General features: G+C 40.3%; 1 protein-coding gene across 3 annotated transcripts in view; it reads right to left on the bottom strand.

Annotated features, from left to right (window-relative positions):
- Window positions 1–6952: 6952 nt before the first annotated feature.
- SPTLC2 (serine palmitoyltransferase long chain base subunit 2) overlaps window positions 6953–26515 on the bottom strand; it is a 111291-nt gene continuing 91728 nt past the window's right edge. For 2 of the 3 annotated variants that reach the window (XM_033850778.2, XM_073800178.1), the window contains 3 exons: window positions 24541–24676; window positions 21759–21888; window positions 6953–7325 (listed from right to left, as the gene is read on the bottom strand). In XM_033850778.2, the coding sequence (XP_033706669.1) occupies window positions 7206–7325; window positions 21759–21888; window positions 24541–24676 (386 nt within the window). In that variant the 3' untranslated portion in view covers window positions 6953–7205. Of the gene's footprint in view, window positions 7326–20032; window positions 20090–21758; window positions 21889–24540; window positions 24677–26515 lie in introns of all 3 variants that reach the window. The other variant, XM_073800176.1, reaches the window with a different exon arrangement.

Below are 26515 nucleotides of genomic sequence, written 5' to 3'. Positions count from 1 at the left end.
TATGAATATTCAAGTGCCAATTCTCTTGTGGACATGCTTTCACTTCTCTTGGGTGAAATTGGTGTCAAAAACCTGCCAAATTGTTTTCTCCAACGGCTGTACCATTTTGCATTCCCACCTTTGGCAACACTTGGTATTGTAATTTTTTTTTTTTAGTAATCTTTATTTATTTATATATTTATTTTTGACTGTGTTGGGTCTTCGTTTCTGTGCAAGGGCTTTCTCTAGTTGTGGCAAGCGGGGGCCACTCTTCATCGTGGTGTGCGGGCCTCAAGCGGGGGCCACTCTTCATCGCGGTGTGCAGGCCTCTTCACTATCACGGCCTCTCTTGTTGCGGAGCACAGGCTCCAGACGTGCAGGCTCAGTAGTTGTGGCTCACGGGCCTAGCTGCTCCGCGGCATGTGGGATCTTTCCAGACCAGGGCTCGAACCCGTGTCCCCTGCATTAGCAGGCAGATTCTCAACCACTGTGCCACCAGGGAAGCCCTGTAATTCTTCTTCTATTTAGCCATTCTAGAGGGTGGGTGAGTAGTAGAATTTTATTGCAATTTTAATTGGCCTTTCCTTAATGACCAATGATATTGAGCATTTTTGCATGTGTTTATTGGCCATTAGTATACTTCCTTTTGTGAAGTGTCTGTTCAAATCTTCTGCCGATTTTTAATTTCATAATCTTGCCTTATTGAGCTTTAAGGACTCCTTATATATTCTAAACAGAGAGCCTTTGTCGGATATATGTACTCTGGACATTTTATCCCAGTCTGCAAACTACATTGTCTTCTGAAATTTTCATTCTGATAAAGTCCAGTTTATCAGTTTTTTTCAGTCATGCTTTTTGTGTCTGAAGAAATCATTGCCACCTAACCCAAAGTCACCGATTTTCTTTTATATTTTCTCCAAGAAGTTTCGTATTTTTTTATTTTTTATGCTCAGGTCTATGATTTGAGTCAACTGTGGTATGTGACGTAAGGTTGAAGGTCCTTTCCCCATTTAATTAACTTGGCACTTTTGTCAAAAATCAGCTAACCATACACATGTGGGTCTATTTCTGGACTCCCTATTCTGTTTTATTGTTCTATATGACTAATCTAATGCCAGTTGCAGTCTTGGGTACTGTAGCTTTGTACAAAGTTTTGAAATCAGGTAGTATAAGTTTCTTTACAAAATTGTTTTGACTATTCTAGGTCCTTTGCATTTCCACATAAATTTTATCAACTTGTCATTGTCTACAAAAAAGCATGCTAATGGGTATTTTTTTTTTAATTTTTAAAAATTTATCTTATTTATTTTTGGCTGCATTGGGTCTTTGTTGCTGCGCATGGCCTTTCTCTCGTTGTGGCGAGCAGGGGCTACTCTTCGTTGTGGTGCATGGGCTTCTCATTGTGGTGGCTTCTCTTGTTGTGGAGCACGGGCTCTAGGCACGCAGGCTTCAGTAGTTGCGGCACGTGGGCTCAGTAGTTGTGGCTCGCGGGCTCTAGAGCGCAGGCTCAGTAGTCGTGGTGCACGGGCTTAGTTGCTCCGCGGCATGTGGGATCTTCCCGGACCTGGGCTCAAACCCGTGTTCCCTGAACTGGCAGGTGGATTCTTAACCACTGCGCCACCAGCAAAGTCCCAAATGGGTATTTATTTTTTCAATGCTTACAACTTTTCACTGGTTTTCCCCGGTGTGTAAGATAAAGTCACCCAGTGCGGCAGCCTCTACCACCTCCTGCTGAGCCCCACTTCACCATTCGTGCATCAACCACACACTTGCTTTCAGATCCTCCCATCCTTAGAAAAGCTTCCTCTATCACCTCTGTCTAAACCAGACACTGGTTCCAATCTTATCAGGCTCTTTACCTTTCCTTCATGGCACTTAGCAGTTTCTAATACAACATATATGGTTCACGTGCCTGTTTGTTTACAAAAGTAGGAACCATAACTTTCTGTTCGCTGTTATTGGTAATGCTCAGTGCAGTGCCTGGCATGGAAACAGCACTCAGTATTTATTGGTTTAATGAATAGAGGCAGATACAGCTTTCAGAGTATTTTATTGGAGCAAAACAATATATTTCATGGGATGATTCTTAAGTCATCTCAAGTAGTTCCCCTTCAGCTCTTAACGGGCACTCTCAAAATGGACACACCTCCCCCAACCCATCATTTATAGCTTGACAGTCATCCAACAACAACAGCAACGAAAAGTCATCTGGCAAAAAAAGGAGACCAGGGAGGGGTGTGGGTAAGGGAGAGAGTGACATTTTAACACAACACTAAATTTTAAAAGGTTTTATTTATATTTCCCCTTCTCTTTCTCAGATTGTATGAGCATTACAGGACTGGAGAAGGGTTATCACAGCACCTCTTGCAAATTCCAGTTTACAGGAGTGAAAAAATATGGGCCAACAAAATATGATCTCGGCTCTCCATAAGCTACTTCTCTATTCTTATTTTCTCTCTTTCCCCCTTCTTAATGTTAGCTACCTTTATCCAGAGAGGGATCATCAAGACTGTTGGTATGCTGGCTGACATGGTGATCTCACCAGTATCCTGTGAAGAACCGTCAAGGATGCTTTTTATCGTTCCAACCATTAATACCACTGAGGTAACAAGACCTAACATCAAGGGGGAAGACAAGTCACCACTCCCCCCTAGTCAGTGATATATCCCACACTTCCTTGGAAGGCCTGGGCCAAACGACAAAGCTTTGCACAAGAAACTCGGGAACTGTGTTGGAAAAAGCAGACACTGAGTGGGCTTAAGGCTCCTTGTGTATGGAAGGATGCACTATCCACGCAGACAGCGACAAGGCAGGACACTTGGCACATCAGGGCACTGCTCCAATTTTTACCTTTCATTCAACCTCCCCGTAACTGCTCCAAAAGAACAGAGCTTTGGGTGTGCTTCATTAAAAACACAGTAAAGGCAGTTTAAGAGCCACTGAATTCTTTATGGTCAGTTTAATAAACTCATCATACCACAAAAAAATCACAGTTTATAAGGCCATTTATCACGTGCACTACACAGTAAACAAGACCTTGCCCACAGCTCCCCCAAGTCAGTCACAAGGATGACTGGGAATGTGATACCTCAGACTCAGCAGAGACATTAGAATAAACATTTCCAATAAGGGCTCAAGCTAGCCCCTTCGGTTTCCTCCCTAGAAAAGGCTCAATCTATAGCAAAAGGTGCTTAAAAAACAGAAGTCACTAGAAATGACAAAAGGGGCAACAGCATTTTCTACACATTAGAAGCAAAGGGATCACTGGCCAGTCCTGGCATTTCCTCTGTATGATAAGGGAGGAAGCCAGCCTTCTAACCCAGCTATCTGGGCACATGGCAAATGGCTAGGAGCCTGAACACTGCATTTCATGTGGATAAAGCTGAAGAGAGAATGGACAAGCTTTTCTTTATGTGGAAGGTGTTTTAATTAACTGGCTTAATGGATTAAGAAAACAGCTGTTCAACAGCCAAGAAGAATCCTTTGATTTTCGTAACTCCCTCTTCATAACTCCTTTGGGCTAAGATGATTTTACCTGTGTGAAGTACTCAGCAGTTCTTGACCTTCATGAAAGTGGACAGAGGAAAACCACAACTTTCCCATTTTTTCTAACCACATGGGTTACAGCAAGTACAGATTAAAACCTATTCTGGCTTACCTAGAACACCAGGAAAGACACCCTGGGAATTAGGGCACAGCAATTCTTTATACAAGAGAACCAGGAGGGACCTCCCTGGCGGTTCAGTGGTTAAGACGCCGCGCTTCCGCTGCAGGGGGCGCGGGTTTGATCCGTGGTCGGGGAACTAGGATCCTACATGCCACGTGGCACAGCCAAAAAAAAAAAAAGAGAGAGAGAGAACCAGGAGACAGTCAATTGTATTTAACCTTTTCTAGGTGGTTTTGCCACAAATTCATACAAAACAAGAACCCAAATTCTCTTTCCTCACTGCCTATGACATGACTAGAAGTTCTGTGCTGCTGCCCAATCCAGTATGACAAGGGGCCAGAGATCCTCATCAATTTGGAAAGAGGCACATGGGGGAAGAAATAGGGTCTTGGCCTCTGAAAGGGCATCAGGCAAACACGCAGCCCTTAGTAGTTGTGTCGGGTTATTTCTGTTCACCTTCCATGACTACACGCGGAAGAGGGGTGTCTGACCATATGAAATCCTCACCTTATCACGAAAGTTTAAGACAGTGACGAGAAGTTCTTCAAACAAGCAAACAGTACTCTGGGCTCTGGAGACCAGAATGTTTTTTTAAAGGGAAAAAATGTTCCAAAGCAAAGCGAAACGTTTAGTGCTTCAAAGACCCTGCCCCTGAACATGCTCTTTCAGTGCTCTAGAGCGTACGCCATATTCTACGGTAAGGCTTTTAAAATAAAGGTGGGAGGAGAGTCTGCCACTGCCACCTGATCCATTCTTTGGGTGTGATTTTGATGTCCCCTAGTTATAAACTTCCTGGTTTCTGATGTGATCTGCAGAAAAAGGTGGTATAAACCTGAAATGGATGAAGACAAAGCTAAATAAGAGGGATGAGAAAAAGTAATAAGGATTAGTCACACCTCTATCAACTAACTCTGATGACCAGCCTTGGTAGTAATGATTAGCTGATGCCTGTTTGAATCCCATCAGATTCTTGAAGTAGGCTGTGTTAAACCATGTACTAAACAATACTTATTTGGCCCAGATTTCTACTCATTCCCAATGACAGTATTTATATACACTTGTGTTTCCCCAAGTGCTTGGTTAAGTAATGATATTTGTGATATGACTGGACCCTAGATTTATATTACAGTTTCAAGAAGAGACAACCAGTGTGTGTAATGTTTTGTCCTCTAGAAAGTAGAGGTCCTAGAGAGATCACAGGAGTTTTCTCTCTTCAAAATAAATCTGTAACTTAACTGCATTTATCCTGAAATAACTGCATAGCAAAGTGATATATATATATATTTAAATGCCCATATTAAGTGACATTTTAAGTTGCAGTGACTTCATGCAAGCCAAAATAAAAGACTGGCCATTAAGTTCATTGCTTTAAGTTTGTGACTTCTGCAAACCCTACATCACTAAATAGTAACTTCAGTGCAAAAGCTCTCTGGTTCTAACGGGGTTCTATGGTGAGGACCTAGATGTGCAGGAAAGGTTAGTAATGTATTTTATTTTACAGGACTAATTACTTAGTTACCACAATCTTTTTTACTTCAACTTGTACATGCTAAATGCAGTCCCGGCATCTCTACTTGGTTCTTTTCACTTTTTTCTATTCTTTAAAAAATTAAAATAAAACCTTGGAATATTTCAAGGGCTTAAGGCTCTCAGATGCTGAGAGTGACCAAAGATAACATAAGACATGAAAACAAAACTTCACAAACAATAGCATTGCTTACATCCTCCACTACATGTATCTGCACAAAAATACCACAGCTGATGACAAGATGCCCAGGAGAATTTGGACTGAAAATTTTTACCAATAAAAGGAGTGATTTCAAAAATAGAGATGTACAAAACTACTTTCACACAATGTTTTTCCATTCTGTTCCCAGTCCTTCCCCTATAATACTAAAAGACAAGCTGATCTTGGGTATAAAAAAAGTCAAAAGTTCTCTTCACTTAAGCTTTGGTCAACAGAAGAAAGTAAGAACTTTAACATGGTGATTTTCAGATTTGCTCTTTGGTCAAGCAGTATAAAGCTCGCTGAAAGAAATCCCCTTACTTGGTATGAAAACAGAGTCAAAATAGAGGATCCCAGTTTAGCAATAAATAAGTGTTCAGAATTTCTCAGGGAAAAAATAAGGGGTAATGGAAGGAGATGGAGCCCCTAAAAGCCCCAGATGCCAGGTTAGAACTGCATTAGGACATTAAGGATAAAAGAGAAATATCACTCAGAGTGATTTTTTTTTTTTTTTTTTTGCGGTACGCGGGCCTCTCACTGTTGTGGCCTCTCCCGTTGCGGAGCACAGGCTCCGGACGCGCAGGCTCAGCGGCCACGGCTCATGGGCCCAGCCGCTCCGGGGCATGTGGGATCTTCCCGGACCGGGGCATGAACCCACGTCCCCTGCATCGGCAGGCGGACTCTCAACCACTGAGTCACCAGGGAAGCCCCAGAGTGATATTTAAATGGGTCATCTTCTAAAAAGGGTAAGTTAATAAACCTTAATCCTTAAATTAGGAACATGACAAATGATTTCTGAGCGGAGATTTACCAACGTTCTCCTTTATCAGTTGAAACCCTAATATGGACCCAAACCCAGGCAGAGGCTGTCATAGTTTTGAAAAGTAGAAAGCAGTCAGAAGGAGACCACAGACATTCTACAAGGAGCAGTCACCCCTCTCCCCGCCACCCCCGCCCTCACCGCGCAGGAGGGCGCGTCACTCTGTGGAGCAGCTGTGTACACAGAAGAGTGCGGTGTGAGTCGACTTCGGCACCGAGGTCTGACCAGAGCGGGGTGTGGGTGCTTTTAAAACATTTAAGTGTTTTAAACAGGGGGTGGGAGTGTTAGATTCCAGCTTGGGAAGAACCCAGAAACTGGACATGCCCTCAGATGGTGACCATTACGAAGAAACATTTGATGGTGAAGGAAGATATCATCTGGTGACCAGAACAAAATGGAGTAAGACCAAGCCTTGGAGGCTCCTGGCCAGGGAGGGATATACAATGACAGGGAGTTTCAGCAATGTTAGTGTTTACTACTTTTCTTAAATGGCTAAACTTAAGACACATTAAAACGCTTTGGTTGATTACGTGACTGGTTAAACAAGGATTCCAAGGCTGGCGACCTCTGAGACCTGGACTGGAAGTAAGTGGAAGGCACTTGCTCCCCAGGAAGGAGGGCCAGGTGAGTCTCGAGGCTACAGTGCCAGGGCCAGCAGGAGCTCTGGACGGGCCCACATCTGTGAGGCGGCTGGGAGAGGAAAATGGCCTGCGTGGTTAGCCAGAGACAGGGTAGGGTCAGTGTGATTTCACAAGTAGAATAGTTATAAAATAAAACATTTTTTAATGGACAAAAAAAGCAAAGTGAGTCACCTCTCTTTTTAAAGGTGATGTAGCAAAGGAAGGATGTGAAGCAGTTTTCACTATTTACAAAATATCATTTAGATTGGAGGTGGCCACCGTCAGTAGTTGAGGAAATCTCTTGCACAAGAAGTGTGGTTCCTGCAACTGGACTGGAAAGGCCACACACTCTCCTGGGTGAGGGAGAGTTCCTTTAGGGGAGCACCAAAAGGCTCAGTCTTCTGTTTCTTCATATGTAGTCTCGTCAAAGGGCCTGTCCAATAGAGGTACTGACCGATGACGGGAATATTTCAGGTGCAATAGGTCCCCGACTTCATCTATCTCCTTTAAAGCCTAAAATATACAAGACAGAGCAGAGGTTAGTCAGAGCCAGGAGGAGGAAGACACATTTGGTGCTTTATTTTTCTAAAAACAATCATGGCAAGATTATCCTGTGGTGGGACCATGTCCAATGCATTTACTCTGAGAAGACTAGAGTCTAGCAATGGAAAGAGCTGCTTTTTGAGCAAGGACATCAGGCTGACCATGAAGAACAGGTTGTGAAGAGCAGGGATGCAGAATAAAGGGTATAATTCATCAAAATAGGACATGCTGGGACTTCCCTGGTGACGCAGTGGTTAAGAATCCGCCTGCCAATGCAGGGGATTGGCAGGGGACAGAGGTTCGAGCCCTGGTCCAGGAAGATCCCACATGCCGTGGAGCAACTAAGCCCGTGTGCCACAACTAATGAGCCTGTGCTCTAGCGTCCGAGAGCCACAAGTACTGAGCTCGTGCGCCACAACTACTGAAGCCCACATGCCTAGAGCTGGTGCTCCACAACAAGGGAAGCCACCACAATGAGAAGCCTGCGCACCGCAACGAAGAGTAGCCCCCGCCTGCCACAACTAGAGAAAGCCCGCGCGCAGCAACAAAGACCCAACGCAGCCATAAATAAATAAATAAATATTTTTTAAAAAGAGAAAGAGCATTTTAATATTTTTAAAAAATATATGACATGCTTGGAAGAAGAAGGAATATGTATCCTGAATTTGCCAGGCTGGCTATAATTTGTCATTTCTCCTTTTACCCTCCAGTACTTGCTCTTTCTGTTATCACACTACCAAAAAAGTGAGAAGTCTGCACTGGGATGCTTCCTAGATGCAAGATGAAGAGAGTCCCCAAAGTGGGCTGCTGTGCAGACTTAGTAAGAAAAAGTGGAAGCCAGCAAGGAAAGAAACAGAGCCAGCATTTAAACTCAGGTTTGATTTAAAACCCCCAAATCCTACCATTGAGAGATTATCTTGTCTTTCCATCAAAACTCTCTCAGTATAACTTTCTTTTCTATAAAACCTGCTCTTTTATTTTTCAAATATGTTTCTTATAAAAATTAAAACACTAAGACAAGTGATGAAAAGTCTCTTCCTGATTGCAATACTAGCCCTACCTGGTAATCTGTGTATGGTTTCTTATATGTACTTAAAAACAAACAAACAAAACCCAACTCCTGGTTGAAGTATACATACATACAGCAAAGTACACAACTCATAGTTCACACAGTTAACTTTCCAAAAAGCAGCACACAGAGAGTCAGAGTAGAGAATGACAATATAAGAAAGGCATATATGTTCAGAACTTCTTAGAAAATGTTTAATGGAAGGACAAGGAAATTCCAAGCCCCAGATACCTCTCAGAAAAATCCATGGAAGATAGCAAAAATTTTGGAATCCTAGATTCTAAGGCTTTCTAATAAAAGCACCTGGCTCAGGTCACAGAATGCATTTTCAGGTCATGGCAGTTCTCCAGCCCTGTTATTCACTCCCCAAGCACATGTGGATGTTGCCTAGTGGGTCTAATAGGCCTCAGCTCTGGAGACAATGGCTCTATCTAGGACACCATCTCATTAGACTAAGAAAGGGTAATGTGGGCAGTAGAAGCCCTATTGCCTAAGTCTGACTCTCCAAATTTCCGTCACATCATATAAATCTTCTGTCCACTCTCATGGTTGTACTCCCATATGAAAATGTACATCTTCTAGTTCAGAAAAGGGAATCAGTTGATTATCAGTAAATAGACACATATACCTGTTCCTAAATTTAACTTTAAAAAAATCAGTGTTTGTAGAGAGGAAAAAGAAACACCAATAAATATTATTCCTTATTTATTCTAGCATAAGAAAAAAATACTCTTCACTCCAAATGTGAAAAATATAAAAAGCAAATAAGAGCTGGACTTCAACATGCTATCCGAACAGTGGTACCTTTGAGAAGAGGTTTAATTAAAAACTCCATATAGAAACAATTTAAGATTGAATTTCAGCTGAGCGAACCCATTAACTGTTTATTCCCCTGACCTCTGATACAGGATTTATTAATTTAAAACAATACATGACTTGCTAAGATCACAAAGTAAAGGATATTCAGAAGAACATGATATTTTTCATCAATTAAAAAAGAAAATGAATAGAGACAGAAAAAAAGCCACAGTAGCCCAAAGGGATCTAGATAACAAGATTATGACTGATACCACACCAACTATCTCAGATGAATGGGTTTTATTTATATAAAAGGTAAAATTATGCGACTTCCCTGGTAGTCCAGTGGTTAAGACTCTGTGCTTCTAATGGCAGGGTGCCTGAGTTCAATCCCTGGACGGGGAACTAGATCCCACGTGCCACAACTAAAAGAGCCCACATGCCACAACTAAACATCCCGCACGCCGCAACGAAGATGCCGTGTGCCGCAACTAAAGACTTGGTGCAGCCAAATAAATAAATAAATAAATATTAAAAAGGAAAAAAAGAGATAAAATTGTAACTAGAAACTGCTGGTCATGATGTGGGGTTACCTGGTTAGATTAGGAATAATGAAGCATTACAAGTACCAACTGTTAACAAATAGTCTACACTTACACTGAACCTCCAGATCACAGGGTAAGATGGGTTCTTAGGGAAAAAAAAATGTTAATTTAGGGTTGAGTATGGCCCTTGAATAAGAGAATATTCTCGGATACTTGTGCACCCCTGAGCTAATAAGCTTGCTCTTCTTCTTTTAAAAAATAATAGCTTTATTGAGATACAATTCACATGCCAAAAAATTCATCTTTTTAAAAGTTTACAATTCAGTGCTTCTGAGTATATTCACAAAGTTGTCAACTTTCATCACTATCTAATCCTAAAGCATTATCACCTCAAAAAATAAACCCCATACTCATATCCTCATTCCTCCTTTCCTAAGCCCTGACAACCAGCAATCTATTTTCTGACCCAATGACTTTGTTTATTTCAGACATTTCATATAAATGTGGTCTTCTGTGTCTTCTTTCACTTGGCATAATGTTTTCAAGGCTCATCCATGTTGTAAGGGTACAAATTCATTCGTTTGCATGTGGTTATCCAGCTGTATAGAACCACTAGTTGAAGAGACTATACTTTCCCCATTAACTAGTCTTAGCCCCTTGTTGAAAATCAATTAGCCATAGATGTCTGGGTTTATTTCTTGACTCTTAATTCTATTCCATTGGTCTATAAGTCTATCTTTATGCTAGTACTCCGCTGTTTCAATTACTGTAGCTTTGAAGTAAGTTTTAAAATCAGGAAATTTGAGTCCCCCAACTTCTATTTTCTTTTTCAACATTGTTTTGGCTATCTGGGGCCCCCTACAATTCCATATGAATTTGATGATCAGCTCTTCTACTTCTTCCAAAAAAAAAGCCATTGTAATTTTGATACGGATTGCAATGGATCTACAGATCTTGCTGTACTCCATATTAACAATACTAAATCTTCCAGCCCATGAACATAGGGTATCTTTCCATTTATTTAAATTTTCTTTCATTTCTTTCAGCAATGTTTCATAGCAATATGCAAGTCTTTCACCTCCCCTGGTTAAATTTATTCCGAGGTAGTATATTCTTTTGAATGCTCTCATAAATGAAATATTAATTTCCTTTACATGTGTTTACTGCCGGTGTATAGAAATACACTAATTTTTGTGTCTTTTACTCTGCAATTTTGCTGAATATATTTATTAGCTCTAGCAGATTAGTTTTTTGTGTGTGAATTGTATAGCATTTTCTATATACAGAATCATGTCATGGGGCCCATTAATAAATGAAAGTTCATTTTTATCTCATAATTTTCATGTTTACTTCCATAAAAAAATCATAAGACAAAAGTCATAAGACAAAATCATAAGACATAAAAAAATCATAAGACAAATCATAAGGTTTGTTGACTTCAACAAACCTGTGGTTTCAAAAAATGCACTTTATGCTTAAAAAAACCTAAATGGGGCTTCCCTCGTGGCGCAGTGGTTGAGAATCCACCTGCCAATGCAGGAGATGTGGGTTCGAGTCCTGGCCCTGGAGGGTCCCACATGCCGTGGAGCAACTAAGCCCGTGAGCCACAACTACTGAGCCCACATGCCACAACTACTGAAGCCTGTGTGCCTAGAGCCCGTGCTCTGCAACAAGAGGAGCCACTGCAGCGAAGAGTAGCCCCCGCTCACACAACTAGAGAAAGCCCACGCTCAGCAGTGAAGACCCAACGCAGCCAAAAATAAATAGATAAATAAATAAACAAATAAATTAAAAAAAAAAAACCTAAATGGAAGGCAAAGTCAAATAATCCTGCAAGTGGATCTTATGAGAAAAATATTAGCACTCTCAACTGGTAAACACGTTTGTTGGCAACAGAAATCTAACAAGATATACTGGTTACATCTAAATTATTTCTCTCTTTTTTTAAAAAAATTATTTATTTATTTGGCTGGGCCAGGTCTTTAGTTGTGGCATGCAGGATCTTCATTGCAGCATGTGGGCTCTTAGTTGTGGCATGCTGGATCTAGTTCCCTGACCAGGGATTGAACACAGGCCCCCTGAATTGGGAGTGTGGAGTCTTAACCGCTGGACCACCAGGGAAGTCCCTAAATGATTTCTTGAATGTGTACAGTTATCAGGAGTAAAAACTGTTAGAAAACACAGTGAATTACTATAGCCACTGCATTTAATGACACAGATATTTTTTAAAAGGTGTGCTGGGCTTCCCTGGTGGCGTAGTGGTTGAGAGTCCGCCTGCCGATGCAGGGGACACGGGTTCGTGCCCCGGTCTGGGAAGATCCCACATGCCGCAGAGCAGCTAGGCCCGTGAGCCATGGCCGCTGAGCCTGCACGTCTGGAGCCTGTGCGCCGCAACGGGAGCGGCCACAACAGTGAGAGGCCCGCGTACCGCAAAAAAAAAAAAATAGAAAAAGAAAAAGAAAAAAAGGTGTGCTGAAACTCCTAAACACCCAAATAAAGTAGAGTGGAAGAAAAGTTGATATTGCTGGGTTAAAAAATAATCAATGAAGAAATTCACCAGTAAGATTTTTGAGTAAAGGGAAAATCTATTGGAAAAAAATCCAAAAGGTATAATCAAGATAAAAAAGAAGAAAAACAAAGATACAGTATCAATAAACTGAATTCAATTTCAGTGTCAGAAGAAGATTAAGAATATACTCATACTGGTAGGAGTTTTGCTATGAAGAAATAGGGAAGAAAAATCAAAATCTTTAGCAGTTAAGAAAATTAAAATGTCAATTAAACTTTTAAAAACATACATTCATAATATTCTTTAAGATTAGTAGCTCTCCAATGAATTAATATTATGATATTTCTATCAACTAATTTTATGCAAATATATTCTAGAGCTCTATAAACTCTCAGAAAGTAATACTTATGTAATATAAAGTCTGAAATCTTGAAGATGTTAGAGACAAGATGGTGGAATAGAAGGACTTGAGTTCACCCCCTCTCACGAAAACACCAAAATCACAAGTAACTGCTGAACAACCATTGACAAAAAACACTGGAACCTGCTAAAAAAGATATTCTACATCCAAAGACAAAGAAAAGGCCACAATGAGATGGTAGGAGGGGTGCATTCACGATATAATCAAATCCCATACCCACCGGGTGGGTGACCCACAAACTGGAAAATAATTACATGGTAGAGGTTCTCCCACAAGAATGAGAGTTCTGAGCCCCACATCAGGCATCCCGGCCTGAGGGTCTGGCATCGGAAGGAGGAGCCCCCAGAGCATTTGGCTTTGAAGGCCAGTGGGGCTTGATCACAGGAACTCCACAGGACTGAGGGAAACAGAAACTCCACTCTTGGAAGGCACACACAAGGACACAAGGGAAAAAGCAGTGACTACATAGGAGCCAGGGCCAGACCTACATGTTGGTCTCGGAGGGTCGCTTGGGGAGGTGGGGGGGCGGATGTGGCCCACTGTGGGGACAAGGTTACTGGTGGTGGAAGTACTGGGGAGTACTCATTGGCATGAGCTCTCTGGGAGTCTGCCATTTTGACACCAAGACCTGGTCCTACCCAACAGCCTGTAGGGTCCAGTGCTGGAATGCCTAAGCCCAAACAACCAACACAGCGAGAACACAGCCCCAACCATCAGCAGACAGGCTGCCTAAAGTCTTCCTGGGCCCACAGCTGCCTCTAAACACACCCCTTGACATGGCCCTGTCCACCAGAGGGACAAGACCCAGCTCTACCCACCAGTGGGTAGGCACCAGTCCCTCCCACCAGGAGGCCTGCACAAGCCTCTAGACCAGCCTCACCCACCAAGGGGCAGACACCAGAAGGAAGAGGAACTACAACCCTGCAGCCTGTGGAATGGAGACTGCAAACACAGAAAGTTAGACAAAATGAGACAGCAGAGGAATATGTTCCACAGAAGGAACAAGATAAAAACCCCAGAAGAACAACTAAGTCAAGTGGAGATAGGCAATCTACCTGAAAAAGAATGGAGGCACAGACCGAGAAGGTACAAGAAATGTATTACAAAGAGCTAGAAGATATAAAGAACAAACAAACATAGTTGAACAAAACAATAACTGAAATGAAAAATACACTAGGAGGAATCTATAACAGAATAAATGAGGCAGAAGAACAGATAAGTGAGCTGGAAGACAGAATGGTGGAAATCACTGCAGCAGAACAGAATAAAGAAAAAAGAATGAAAAGAAATAAGGACAGTTTCAGAGACCTCTGGAACAACATTAAACATTAAACCAACATTCGCATTACAGGGATCCCAGAAGGAGAAGAGAGAGAGATAGGGCCTAAGAAAATACGTGAAGAGATAATAGCTAAAAACTTCCCTAACACGGGGGAAAAAACAGTCACCCAACTCCAGGAAGTGCAGAGTCCCATACAGCATAAAACCAAGGAGGAACATGCTGAGTCACATATTAATCAAATTGACAAAAATTAAAGGCAAAGAGAAAATATTAAAAGCAACAAGGGAAAAGCAACAAATAACATACAAGGGAATCTCCATAAGGTTATAAGCTGATTTTTTCACCAGAAACTCTGCAGGGTAGAAGGAAGTGGCACAATGTATTTAAAGTGATGAAAGGGAAAAACCTACAACCAAGAATACTCTACACAGCTAGGCTCTCATTCAGTTTTGACGGAGAAATCAAAAGCTTTACAGACAAGCAAAAGCTGACAGAATTCAGCACCACCAAACCAGGTTTACGACAATTGCATAAGGAACTTCTCTAGGTTGAAAATAAAAGGCCACAATTAGAAACAAGAAAATTACAAATGGGAAAGCTCACTGGTAAAGGCAAACATACAGTAAAGGTAGGAAATCATCCACACACAAATACGATATCAAAACCAACAATCACGAAGAGAGTACAAATGCAGGATATTGGAAATGCATTTGAAATTAAGAGACCAGCAGCTTATAACAATCTTGTATGTAGACAGACTGCTATACCAAAACCTCATGGTAACTGCAAACCAAAAATCTACAATAGGTACACACAAACAAAAAAGAAAGGAATCCAAATACAACACTAAAGATAGTCATCAAATAACAAGAGAACAGAAGAGGAAGGGAAGAAAAAAGACCTGTGAAAACAAATCCAAAACAATTAACATAATGGTAATAAAAACATACATATGGGTAATTACCTTAAATGTAAATGGATTAAATGTTCCAACCAAAAGACACAGACTGGCTGAATGGATACAAAAACAATACTCATATACATGTTGTCTACAAGAGACCCACTTCAGAGCTAGGGATGTATACAGAGTGAAAGTGAGGGGATGGAAAAAGGTATTCCATACAAATGGAATTCAAAAGAAAGCTGGAGTAGCAATACTCATATCAGACAAAATAGACTTTAAAGACTGTTACAAGAGACAAAGGAGGACACTACATAATAATCAAGGGATCAATCAAAGAAGAAGATATAACAATTAGAAATATATATGCACACAACATAGGAGCACCCCAATATATAAGGCAAATGCTAACAGCCATAAAAGGGGAAGTCAACAGTAACACGATGATAGTGGGGGAACTTTAACACCCCACTTACATCAATGAACAGATCATCCAGACAAAAAATCAATAAGGAAACACAGGCCTTAAATGACACATTGGATTTGATGGCCTTAATTGATATTTATAGAGCATTCCACCTGAAAGCAGCAGAATACACATTCTTTTCAGGTGCACATGGAACATTTCTCCAGGATAGATCACATGCTGGACCACAAAGCAAGCCTCAGTAAATTTAAGAAAACTGAAATCAAAGTATCTTTTCCGACCACAATGCTATGAGATTAGAAGTCAATTACAAGAAAATAAACTGTAAAGAACACAAATAATTGGAGGCTAAACTATATGCTACTAAACAAGCAATGGATCACTGAAGAAATCAAAGAGGAAATCAAAAAATACCTAGAGACAAATGAAAACATGATGATCCAAAACCTATGGGACACAGCAAAAGCAGTTCTAAGAGGGAACTTTATAGCAATACAAGCTTACCTCAGGAAATAAGAAAAATCTCAAAGAAACAACCTAACCTAATACCTAAAGCAACTAGAGAAAGAACAAACAAAACCCTAAGTTAGTAGAAGAAATCATAAAGATCAGAGCATAAATAAATGAAATACAGACTAAAAAAGACAATAGAAAAGATCAATGAAACTAAAAGCTGGTTCTTTGAAAAGATAAACAAAATTGATAAACCTTTAGACAGACTCATCAAGAAGAAAGGGAGAGGGCTCAAATCAATAAAATTAGAAATGAAAAGGGAGAAGTTACAACTGACACCACAGAAATACAAAGGACCATAAGAGACTACTACAAGCAACTATATGCCAATAAAATGACAACCTAAAATAAATGGACAAATTCCAAAAAGGTACCATCTCCCAAGACCGATTCAGGAAGAAACAGAAAATATGAACCGACCAATCACAAGTACTGAAATTGAAACTGATAGCAGTTAACTAATTTCCCAAACTAATTTCCAATAAACTAATTTCCAAAACACCCAACAGGGACTTCTCTGGTGGTCCAGTGTTGAGACTCCGCACTTCCAACGCAGGGGGTGTGGGTTTGATCCCTGGTCGAGGAACTAGGATCTCACATGCCATGCAGCGTGGCCAAAAATTAAATAAATAAAAATAAAAATACTTTGTGTGTGTGTGTGTATAAAAACTCCCAACAAACAGAAGTCCAGGACCAGATGGCTTTGCAGGTGAATTCTATCAAACATTTAGAGAAGAGTTAACACCTATCCTTCTGAAACTATTCCCAAAAATTGCAAAGTAAGGAACACTCCCTAACTCATTCTATAAGGCCACTATCACCCTGATACCAAAACCACACAACAATACCACAATGGAAGAAAATTACAGGCCAGTAACACTGATGAACATGGTCGCAAAAATCCTCAACAAAATACTAGCAAACTGAATCCAATGATACATTAAAAGGATCATACACCATGACCAAGTGAGATTTATCCCAGGGATACAAGAATTTTTCAATGTCCGCAAATCAATCAGTGTGATACACCACATTAACAAATTGAAGAATAAAAACTATATGATCATTTCAATAGATGCAGAATTTTGACAAAATTCAACACCCATTTATGATAAAAACTCTCCAGAAAGTGAGCATAGAGGGAACCTACTTCTGGGAGTTGCCTGGTGGCCTAGTGGTTAGGATTCCGTGCTATCACTGCAGTGGCCTGGGCTTGATCCCTGGTTGGGGAACTGAGATCCCACAAGCCACGTAGTGCAGCCAAAAGAAGAGGGAACCTACCTCAACATAGTAAAGCCCATATATGACAAACCCACAGCTAACATCATACTCAATGGTGAAAAGTTGAAAGCATTTCCTCTAAGATCAGTAACAAGACAATGATGTCCACTCTTGCCACTTTTATTCAACATAGTTTTGGAAGTCCTAGACACAGAAATCAGAGAAGAAAACGAAATAAAAGGAATCCAAATTGGAAAAGAAGTAAAACTGTCACTGTTTGCAGATGACATGATACTATACATAGAAAATCCTAAAGATGTTACCAGAAAACTACTAGAGCTCATCAATGTATTTGGTAAAGTTGCAGGATACAAAATTAATACACAGAAATCTGTTGCATTCCTATACACTAACACCAAAAGATCAGAAAGAGAAATTAAGGAAACAATCCCATTTGCCGTCACATCAAAAAGAATAAAATACCTAGGAATAAACCTTCCTACGGAGACAGAAGACCTGTACTCTGAAAACTATATGATGCTGATGAAAGAAATCAAAGATGACACAGACAGATGGAAAGATAAACCATGTTCTTGGATTGGAAGAATCAATATTGTCAAAATGACTATACTACTCAAGGCAATCTACAGATTCAATGCAATCCCTATCAAATCACCAAGGGCATTTTTTGCAGATCTAGAACAAAAAATCTTAAAATTTATATGGAGACGTAAAAGACTCTGAATAGGCAAAGCAATCCTGAGAAAGAAAAATGGACCTGGAGGAATCAGGCTATACCGACTTCAGACTATACGATAAAATCTACAGTAATCAAAACAGCATGGTATGGGCACAAAGACAGACTTATAGATCAACGGAACAGGATAGAAAGCCCAGAAATAAACCCACGAACCTATGGTCAATTAATCTGTGACAAAGGAGGCAAGGATATACAATGGAGAAAAGACAATCTCTTCAATAAGCGGTGCTGGGAAAACTGGACAGTTACATGTAAAAGAATGAAATCAGAACATTCTCTAACACCATATACAAAAAACCCCTCAAAATGGATTAAAGACCTAAATGTAAGACCAGATACTATAAAATTCTTAGAGGAAAACATAGGCAGAACACTCTTTGACATAAATCGCAGCAATATCTTTTTGGATCCACCTCCTAGAGTAATGAAAATAAAAACAAAAATAAACAAGTGGGACCTAATTAAACTTAAAAGCTTCTGCACAGCAAAGGAAACCATAATCAAACAAAGAGACAGGACTTCCCTGGTGGCACAGTGGTTAAGAACCTGCTTGCGAATGCAGGGGACACGGGTTCAATCTCTGGTCTGGGAAGATCCCACATGCGGCGGAGCAACTAAGCCCATGCGCCACAACTACTGAGGCTGCGCTCTAGAACCTGTGAGCCACAACTACCAAGCCCATGTGCCACAACTACTGAAGCCCATGTGACCTAGAGCCTGCGTACCGCAACTACTGAGCCCATGCGCTACAACTACTGAAGCCCACATGCCTAGAGCCCACGCACTGCAACAAGAGAAGCCACGGCAATGAGAAGCCCATGCACCGCAATGAAGAGTAGACCCCAGTCACCGCTAAGTGGAGGCCACGTGCAGCAATGAAGACCCAACGCAGCCAAATAAATAAATAAACAAACAAAGAGACAGCCCAGAGAATGGGAGAAAATATTTGCAAGTGATGCGACCGACAAAGGATTAATTTCCAAAATATATGAATGGCTCATGCAGCTCAATATCACAAAAACAAACAACCTAATCAAAAAATGGGCAAAGATCTACACAGACAATTCCCCAAAGAAGACATAGAGAGGGCCAAAAAGCACATGAAAAGATGCTCAACATCACTAATTATTAGAGAAAAGCAAATCAAAACTACAGCGAGGTATCACCTCACCCCGGTCAGAATGGCCATCATCAAAAAGTCTACTTAACAGGGCTTCCTTGGTGGCGCAGTGGTTAAGAATCCACCTGCCAATGCAAAGGACACAGGTTCGAGCCCTGGTCTGGGAAGATCCCACATGCCACAGAGCAACTAAGCCCATGCGCCACAACTACTGAGCCTGTGCTCTAGAGCCTGCGAGCCACACCTACTGAGCCTGCGTGCCACAACTACTGAAGCCCACGCACCTAGAGCCCGTGCTCCACAATGAGAGAAGCCACCGCAACAAGAAGCCCACGTACTGCAACGAAGAGTAGCCCCTGCTTACCGCAACTAGAGAAAGCCCGGGCGCATCAATGAAGACCCAACGCAGCCAAAAAAAAAACAGTGGACCAGGCTTGACTAGACATCATGGTACTCTTCACCACTGCACACACTTCAAAAAAAAAAAAAGTCTACAAAGTCTACGAACAATAAATGCTAGAGAGGGTGTAGAGAAAAGGGAATCCTTCTACACTCTTGGTGGGAATGTAAGCTGGTGCAGCCACTGTGGAAAACGGTATGGAGGTTCCTCAGAAAACTAAAACTAGAACTACCATATGATCCAGCAGTCCCACTACTGGGTATATATCCAGACAAAACTAAAATTAAAAAAGATGCATGCACCCCTATGTTCCTAGCAGCACTATTTACAATAATCAAGATATGGAAACAACCTAAATGTCCATCAACAGAGGAATGGATAAAGAAGGTGTGGTAATATATACAATGGAACATCACTCAGCCATAAAAAAGAATGAAATAATGAAATAATTTGCAGCAACATGGATGGACCTAGTGATTATCATACTAAGTGAAGTCAGACAGAGAAAGAGAAATATCATATGATAACATTTATATGTGGAATCTAAAGAAATGATACAAATGAACTTATTTACAAAACAGGAATAGACCCACAGACTTAGAGAACGAACTTATGGTTACCAAAGGGGAATGGTGGGGGTGTGGGATAAATTAGGAGTTTGGGATGAACATATACACACGACTAGATATAAAATAGATAACAAGGACCTACTGTACAGCTCAGGGAACTCTACTCACTCCTCTGTAATAACCTATATGGAAAAAGAATCTGAAAAAGAATAGATATATGTATATGTATAAACTGAATCACTGTTGTACACTTGAAACTAACACAACATTGTAAATCAACTATACTCCAATATAAAATAAAAATTTTTTAAAAAATAAAAATAATCAAGATACTGGTGAGAAGACAGACACCTAAATCAATGAAACAGAACAGACTTTTCAGAAATGAATTTACACAATATATTCAACTGATTTTTGACAAAGTTGTTAAGAAAACACATGGAGGAATGATAGCCTTTTTTCAAAAAATGATGCTGAATATGAATAATAGCCTAAAAGACCTCTAAAAACTTGATAATATGAAAATAAAAGATAAACAATGAAACTTGGACATAAACTTGTACAGATACTTTATCACAGAAGATACACAGATGGCAACTGAGCACATTAAAAAAAAAAGGTTCAACAACATTTGTGATTAGGGAAATACAATCTAAAGTCACCATGTTATCCAATATACATATTAGAGGGACTAGAATTTAAAAGTATAATGGACGCAGCTTCGATCCCTGGTCGGGGCACTAAGATCCCACATGCTGCAGGGCAACTAAGCTCAGATGCCACAACTAGAGAGAAGCCTGTGCACCGCAGTGGAGGATCCCGCATGCCATAACGAAGATCCCGCATGCCGCAACTAAGACCTGACGCGGCCAAAAATAAAATAAATACTTTTTAAAAATTAATAAGCCAATCCTAATTCAGAGAGAAATAAGAAAAACATTAGAAATACTGATATTGATACGAAGGTGTGCTTTACTAAAATATGTGGGATTCCACTGACATGGTGTTCATTGGAAAATCCATATCCAAATCAAAAAGTTAGAAAATAATAGCAAAATAAACCAACAGATGGATAAGAAAAAATTCAAAAGGGAAAAATACACTAGAAATTCTAAAAAAAAAAAATTAAATAAAAAATGCTAAAAAAAGAAGTCTGAAGTCTCAGGTGTGAAATAATAGCATATTAAGAGAATATCAAGAGATGAGAACATATTAAGAGACCATAAATAATTACGTTCAGTAATAATTATGAGCTCCTACTATGTGCCTGGCACTGTGGTAGGTCCTGGGGATACAGAATGAGAAAAATAGACTTAGTCCCTCCTAAAGATTTATCTAATGGTAAAGATTGCCATTAAATAATTACAGGTGTAAAGAATTTCCTAGGGGAGAGTCTTAGGATTTCCAGAAATATCTAGCCAAGAGGGTTTGGGAAAACCCTTGAGCAAGTTTCTTTTAAGTGGAGATGTTAAGAATGAGTAGCAGTCAGCCAGGCAAAGGGGAGAGAAAGGTCAAGAGAGAAACTGCCACAGACAGAACAACACACAAGAAAGCTCAGGGGAGAAACAGCTAGAGTAGAAAGAGAATGTAGAGCTGTAGAGATCATAATGAGAGAGAGTGGAACAAGATGAAGCCAGAAAATTCCCTAGAGCCCTGATCATGCAGTGTCTGGTGGGTGATGCTAACAGTTTTGCAATTTTTTGTAAATAGCAATGTATTAAGCAGCATTGTGCACTCCCTCCTCTACTTCACCAGTAAATATCTCAGGTGCTCAGAGAGCATCAGGACCAACAGATGATTAATTTCATCTGCTATACAGGCCTTCTTAGTATAAGGTATATTATATCAAAGTGAAAATGTCTACTTACAGTATCAAGCATTTCTTTGGTATGAGCTGCTGACAGGCAAAACCTGGCTCTGGACTCAATGATTGGGGTAGCAGGAAATCCTACCACAACTACACCGATATTCCGCTTTAGCATCTCCCGTCCAAAGGCGCTGCAGAGGGAAAACAAGAAAAGAAACCAGGAAGAATAATAAATCACACAGTACAAAGGCCTGAATGATGTAAACTCTTGGGTGATACAGGCACTAGACAGTTCTATGAGGAATTTCTTCTAACTTCTATTAAAGTTAAAATTGACAGTTTACAAAGACTTCTTTTATTCAATCCTAAAGTGGTCTTCTCCCAAATAGTTTCCTTCAGAAAGGTGAAAGAATATTGTTGGCACAGACCAATTTTTAATAGGGCTTGCCTAAAGTAATTTGCAACTGTAGCCTTAAGGTGTCACTGACATGTAACAGTGGTTCAGAGGTTTCAAAATGAACTTGAGTTTAAAACCTGGCCCTTGCAGGCTTGGCAGTTTAAAAAATTCTTAAGATTAAGGATGCAAAGGATCTGGACATCTTTCTGCTGGCAGAAAGGCCAAGCACTAGCCTTCCAGACCAGGCATTTTTTGGATCGACTTAAGTGTTGAGCTGCCTTTGTGATTCAGGGTTTCCTTTGGTGTTTGTGAGGCCAGCTCATCCCCAGACTTCAGATGACCACCCAGACCACACAGTTCTTGTTTAACCCCTCATCCCAAGTCAAACTCGTGGCATGTGACCTTACTCTACATCTGTATCTTGCCTAATTAATACAATTCTAACTTTCATGTAAATTTTGTTATTTACTAAATTATTTTATTCTTTGTCCTTTTCTCTTGTTGACCTACCTTATTCCTTTCTGACTTTTCCCTTAGCTGTTTAAAGCATTTGTTTGAGAATAAAAAATTCCACTCACTTTAGTAATAGCACCAGCTTTCCCCACTCCTAGTAACAGTACATCCTCTTCAATGTGTTTCCTTTGCGTCAGGCCAAGACCTGCATCTTTAGCACATGCTCCCGAACTGTCTAGTGCTTTATTCCAATTCTGCCTTACTCTCTCTAAATCTTAATTATAACGTACATAGTCAGTTTCACCTATATAGAATAAATTAGACACAGTCCTCTCTAAAGAAAGCGTTCTAGACTAAGTCAATCCTCCAGAACACGTAACTTTTTGAGTTTATTTATGATGATAATTCCATTTAAAGAAGAATGAGGGAAATCCTACACCTCTGCTTTGGTGTAGGATTCCCTCATTTCCTCCATCTCCTCTGAAGGCCATAATGCCAATTGCCCATATGACTTCCTACTGGAAACTAAACTCCTCTTTTTCCCTCAATGAGCACCCTTTCCCAATATCCCCCATTCACTAACTTTGGAATCACCATACTTCCAGGTTCCCTGATTTAATTTTCCCTCCTATATTCACTTTAATCAACACTTATTGAGTGCAAGGGGCTGTGGTGGGCACTGGGGATTCAAAGGTGAATAGAAATATTTGCTCCTTTAATGAGTTCCATTAAACCTGAGAAATGATCCTTACTCAATTTTATATTTACAATCCAGTCAAAACTCACAAATCTGAAAAGATGTGCCTTTTTTACTGAACCTATACTAAGCAGATGACTCCTTTATTTTATTTTTAAAATAAATTTATTTATTTTTGGCTACGTTGGGTCTTTTTTGCTGTGCACGGGCTTTCTCTAGTTGCGGCAAGCGGGGGCTACTCTTCGTTGCAGTGTGTGGGCTCTAGGTGCGTGGGCTTCAGTAGTTGTGGTACGCGGGCTCAGCAGTTGTGGCTCGCGGGCTCTAGAGCGCAGGCTCAGTAGTTGTGGCACACGGGCTTAGCTGCTCTGCGGCATGTGGGATATTCCTGGACTAGGGATCAAACCCGTGTCCCCTGCATTGGCAGGCGGATTCTTAACCACTGCGCCACCAGGGAAGCCTGACTCCTTTATTTTATATCTCTGGTGCAATTTTGCACATAATTATTTTGCAAATAATTAGATTTGTCCACTTCATATCTGCTTTTCATATATATTTTGGTTTCGTTATACATCTGTACTTCTCAAATACATTGAAAGCTATTCCAGGGCAAAGATTTCCATTATACACGCCTTGCACAAGCCAGAGAGGCTGGTGTAAAGTGCACATCTGACCTCATGGCTCACTGTTCCCCCTTGGGCACTGTACTTCAGCTCCACTCACCTCCTGCTAGTCTTCCATCAGCTAAGTATGTTCCTGCATTGTGGCCTTTGCACAGAAGCTTCTTCCTCCGAGTGGCTAACTTGCTCAGCTAGTTCAAGCTCAGATGTCATCTTCCCTTACCCCTGAGGCTGTCGAGGGTGACCACCCCATTTAATACTGTAATCTGCCCACCCACAGTGCACCCTCAAACCCCATATCCTGCTCTTTTTTTTCCTATAGCCCTTAACACCTTCTAGCATATTACATAATTTCTTTATTTATTACGTTTGTCTGACTCTTGCTCCAGTAGAGCATAAACTCCACAAGGACATGGGTTTTTCTGTGTTTTGTTCACTGATCTATCTCAATCCCCCAGAAGAGTGCATTAAACTCAAATGTTTGTTTAAGGAAAGACTAACAAGTTAACATATTTTACAAATTGGAATCCACTTGTTTAATCTACGGCAGATCTAGCAAACAAAGGTTAACATAATGAGGCCAAGACAATTTTACCTAACAAAATATATAAGCCTGGTCTCACATCATGGTAAACCTTAAGTCTAATAAGAGGGCAATCTGTAATCTGCAAAAAGGTACCCAATTTTGGCTGGCATGTAGAGCATCAGAGGCACCACTGGAGAATCTTCATTTCCATAGATTATGAAGCCCATATTTTTCAGACGTCTCCTGAAATATCTGACGTTTTCAGCTAACTGCTGTATACACTCTTTGCCTGGAAAATCATGGGGAGGGAAACAAAATAATACTAAGAAAGAAGAAGTGGAAAAAGACAGCAATCTTCTCCATCTCTATTCTATCAATCAATTCTATGTTTTGTTTCTTCCTTTCCCATATAAAATATTTTTGCACAGTAAACTGTATGGAATATAAGTAGAAACAAATATATGTTGCGTTTGTATTCTGTCATAGTAGGTGTTGATAGCAGATTTTATAGTAATGTACAAAATAAAGTTTAATGACCAGTATTTCCGTGGCACATTAGCATCTTCAAACATTTTCATTGATACTACCTCATTTAACACTCTACCACCCCTTTACAGTAGGTTGGATAATTATTATCATTCTCATTTTATATATTAGGAGACTCACAAAGGTTGTGAGTGGCCTACAGTTACACAATAATGAGTGGCACAGTTGACTAGAAGCTAGGCCTCTCAACTTCAATATTCATTCCAAACACCGTGCTGCAAATAATTTTACACATAAGACCAGAGACAGAACCATTCAGAGCCCCATATTTTCCTCTTAAGAGTTTATGTTACCATTTCCCTAAAACTTCTACCAGACAGCAATAGCATACACATATAATAATGTAAAAATCATATTTTTAATCCTACTTTGTTCATCTTCCCTAAAACACAAATGGATTAAGACACACATTTCTCTAACTGCTGATTGACTAAATATTTGGCCTGGTTTTGACTTTACGGTAGGTCAATCTATGAACAGATGTCCAAAAACAATCGTTCTGTTACAGAGAGCAAGACATAAATTCAAAAGATCAGCTTGCAAAGGGCTAAGAACTGTTTTATGTTTTTCTAAATCACAAATACTCACAAATAAGAAAAGGTTGCAGTCATTTTCACATACATTAGAAAGCAAGCAAATTCATATTTTAAAAAATACAACCATACAGCTCAAAGGTAAGTTAATCAATTGCAAATACAGATGACTAACAAATGTCCTTAGAATCAAAACACTAACATATCCGTCATTGACGGGAAACTACTCTAGATAAGTTTGCTACAAATAACCCCAAATTAATACTCTATATGTAAATAATTTCAAGTTGACTGGAGAAGCACATACAAGCTTAGATTAGTTTAGTGTGAACACTGAAGAACATCACTTAAGTTGTGACATACATCTTACACATATTAAAACAGACATTAAGGTATGTTAAGTTTATGTTGACAACTGATGAGCCACGTACTCTAATTTTCCCCTAGAAATACCAACACATGCTTACTCTACATTTAGAATAAGAGACTTCCACTTCCAGCCATGATAAAGTACTAGGAACCGGATTTTCTTTCCTGTTTGTAAACAACAGAAAGCTGGACAGAGTATATTACAAAATGGTTTTCAGACACTGGGCCCCAGGCCGTGGGGGACTGTGCTGCTGCAGAGAAGGGAAAACAGAAGTGAGTGTCTGGATTGTCCTCATACCACCTGGAGACAGGTCCCGGGCTGCTCCAGGAGTGGGGACCTAGTCTTGTCAGTCGAAGACATCAGATTTTGGAGTTGGGGAGGCTAAGGTGGCTAGAATTTACTGGGCACACAACAGGGGAGGAGGAAGGTGCACGAGAGACCTTTGGGGGTCTACAGAAGAGCATGTGGCAAAGTGCTGATCTGAACACGTATGAGAAGAAACTATGAGGGGCTGGAGAAAGCTCCAACAGAAAGCAGCAGACTGAACAATTCCCAGCACTCATACAGTTGGGAATAGCGTCTATTTTCACCAACCAAAATGGAAAGACCTCAGAATCACACTAGTAGTGGAGCTAAATTAGCCCTAGACTAAAACTTGCTCTGGCCCACCCTAACACAC

This window comes from Tursiops truncatus, chromosome 2 (assembly GCF_011762595.2).
Source record: "Tursiops truncatus isolate mTurTru1 chromosome 2, mTurTru1.mat.Y, whole genome shotgun sequence".
Taxonomy (NCBI): domain Eukaryota; kingdom Metazoa; phylum Chordata; class Mammalia; order Artiodactyla; family Delphinidae; genus Tursiops; species Tursiops truncatus.
The sequence above is the reverse complement of the archived record's forward strand: the minus strand, read 5'-3'. Positions and strand labels throughout refer to the sequence as shown.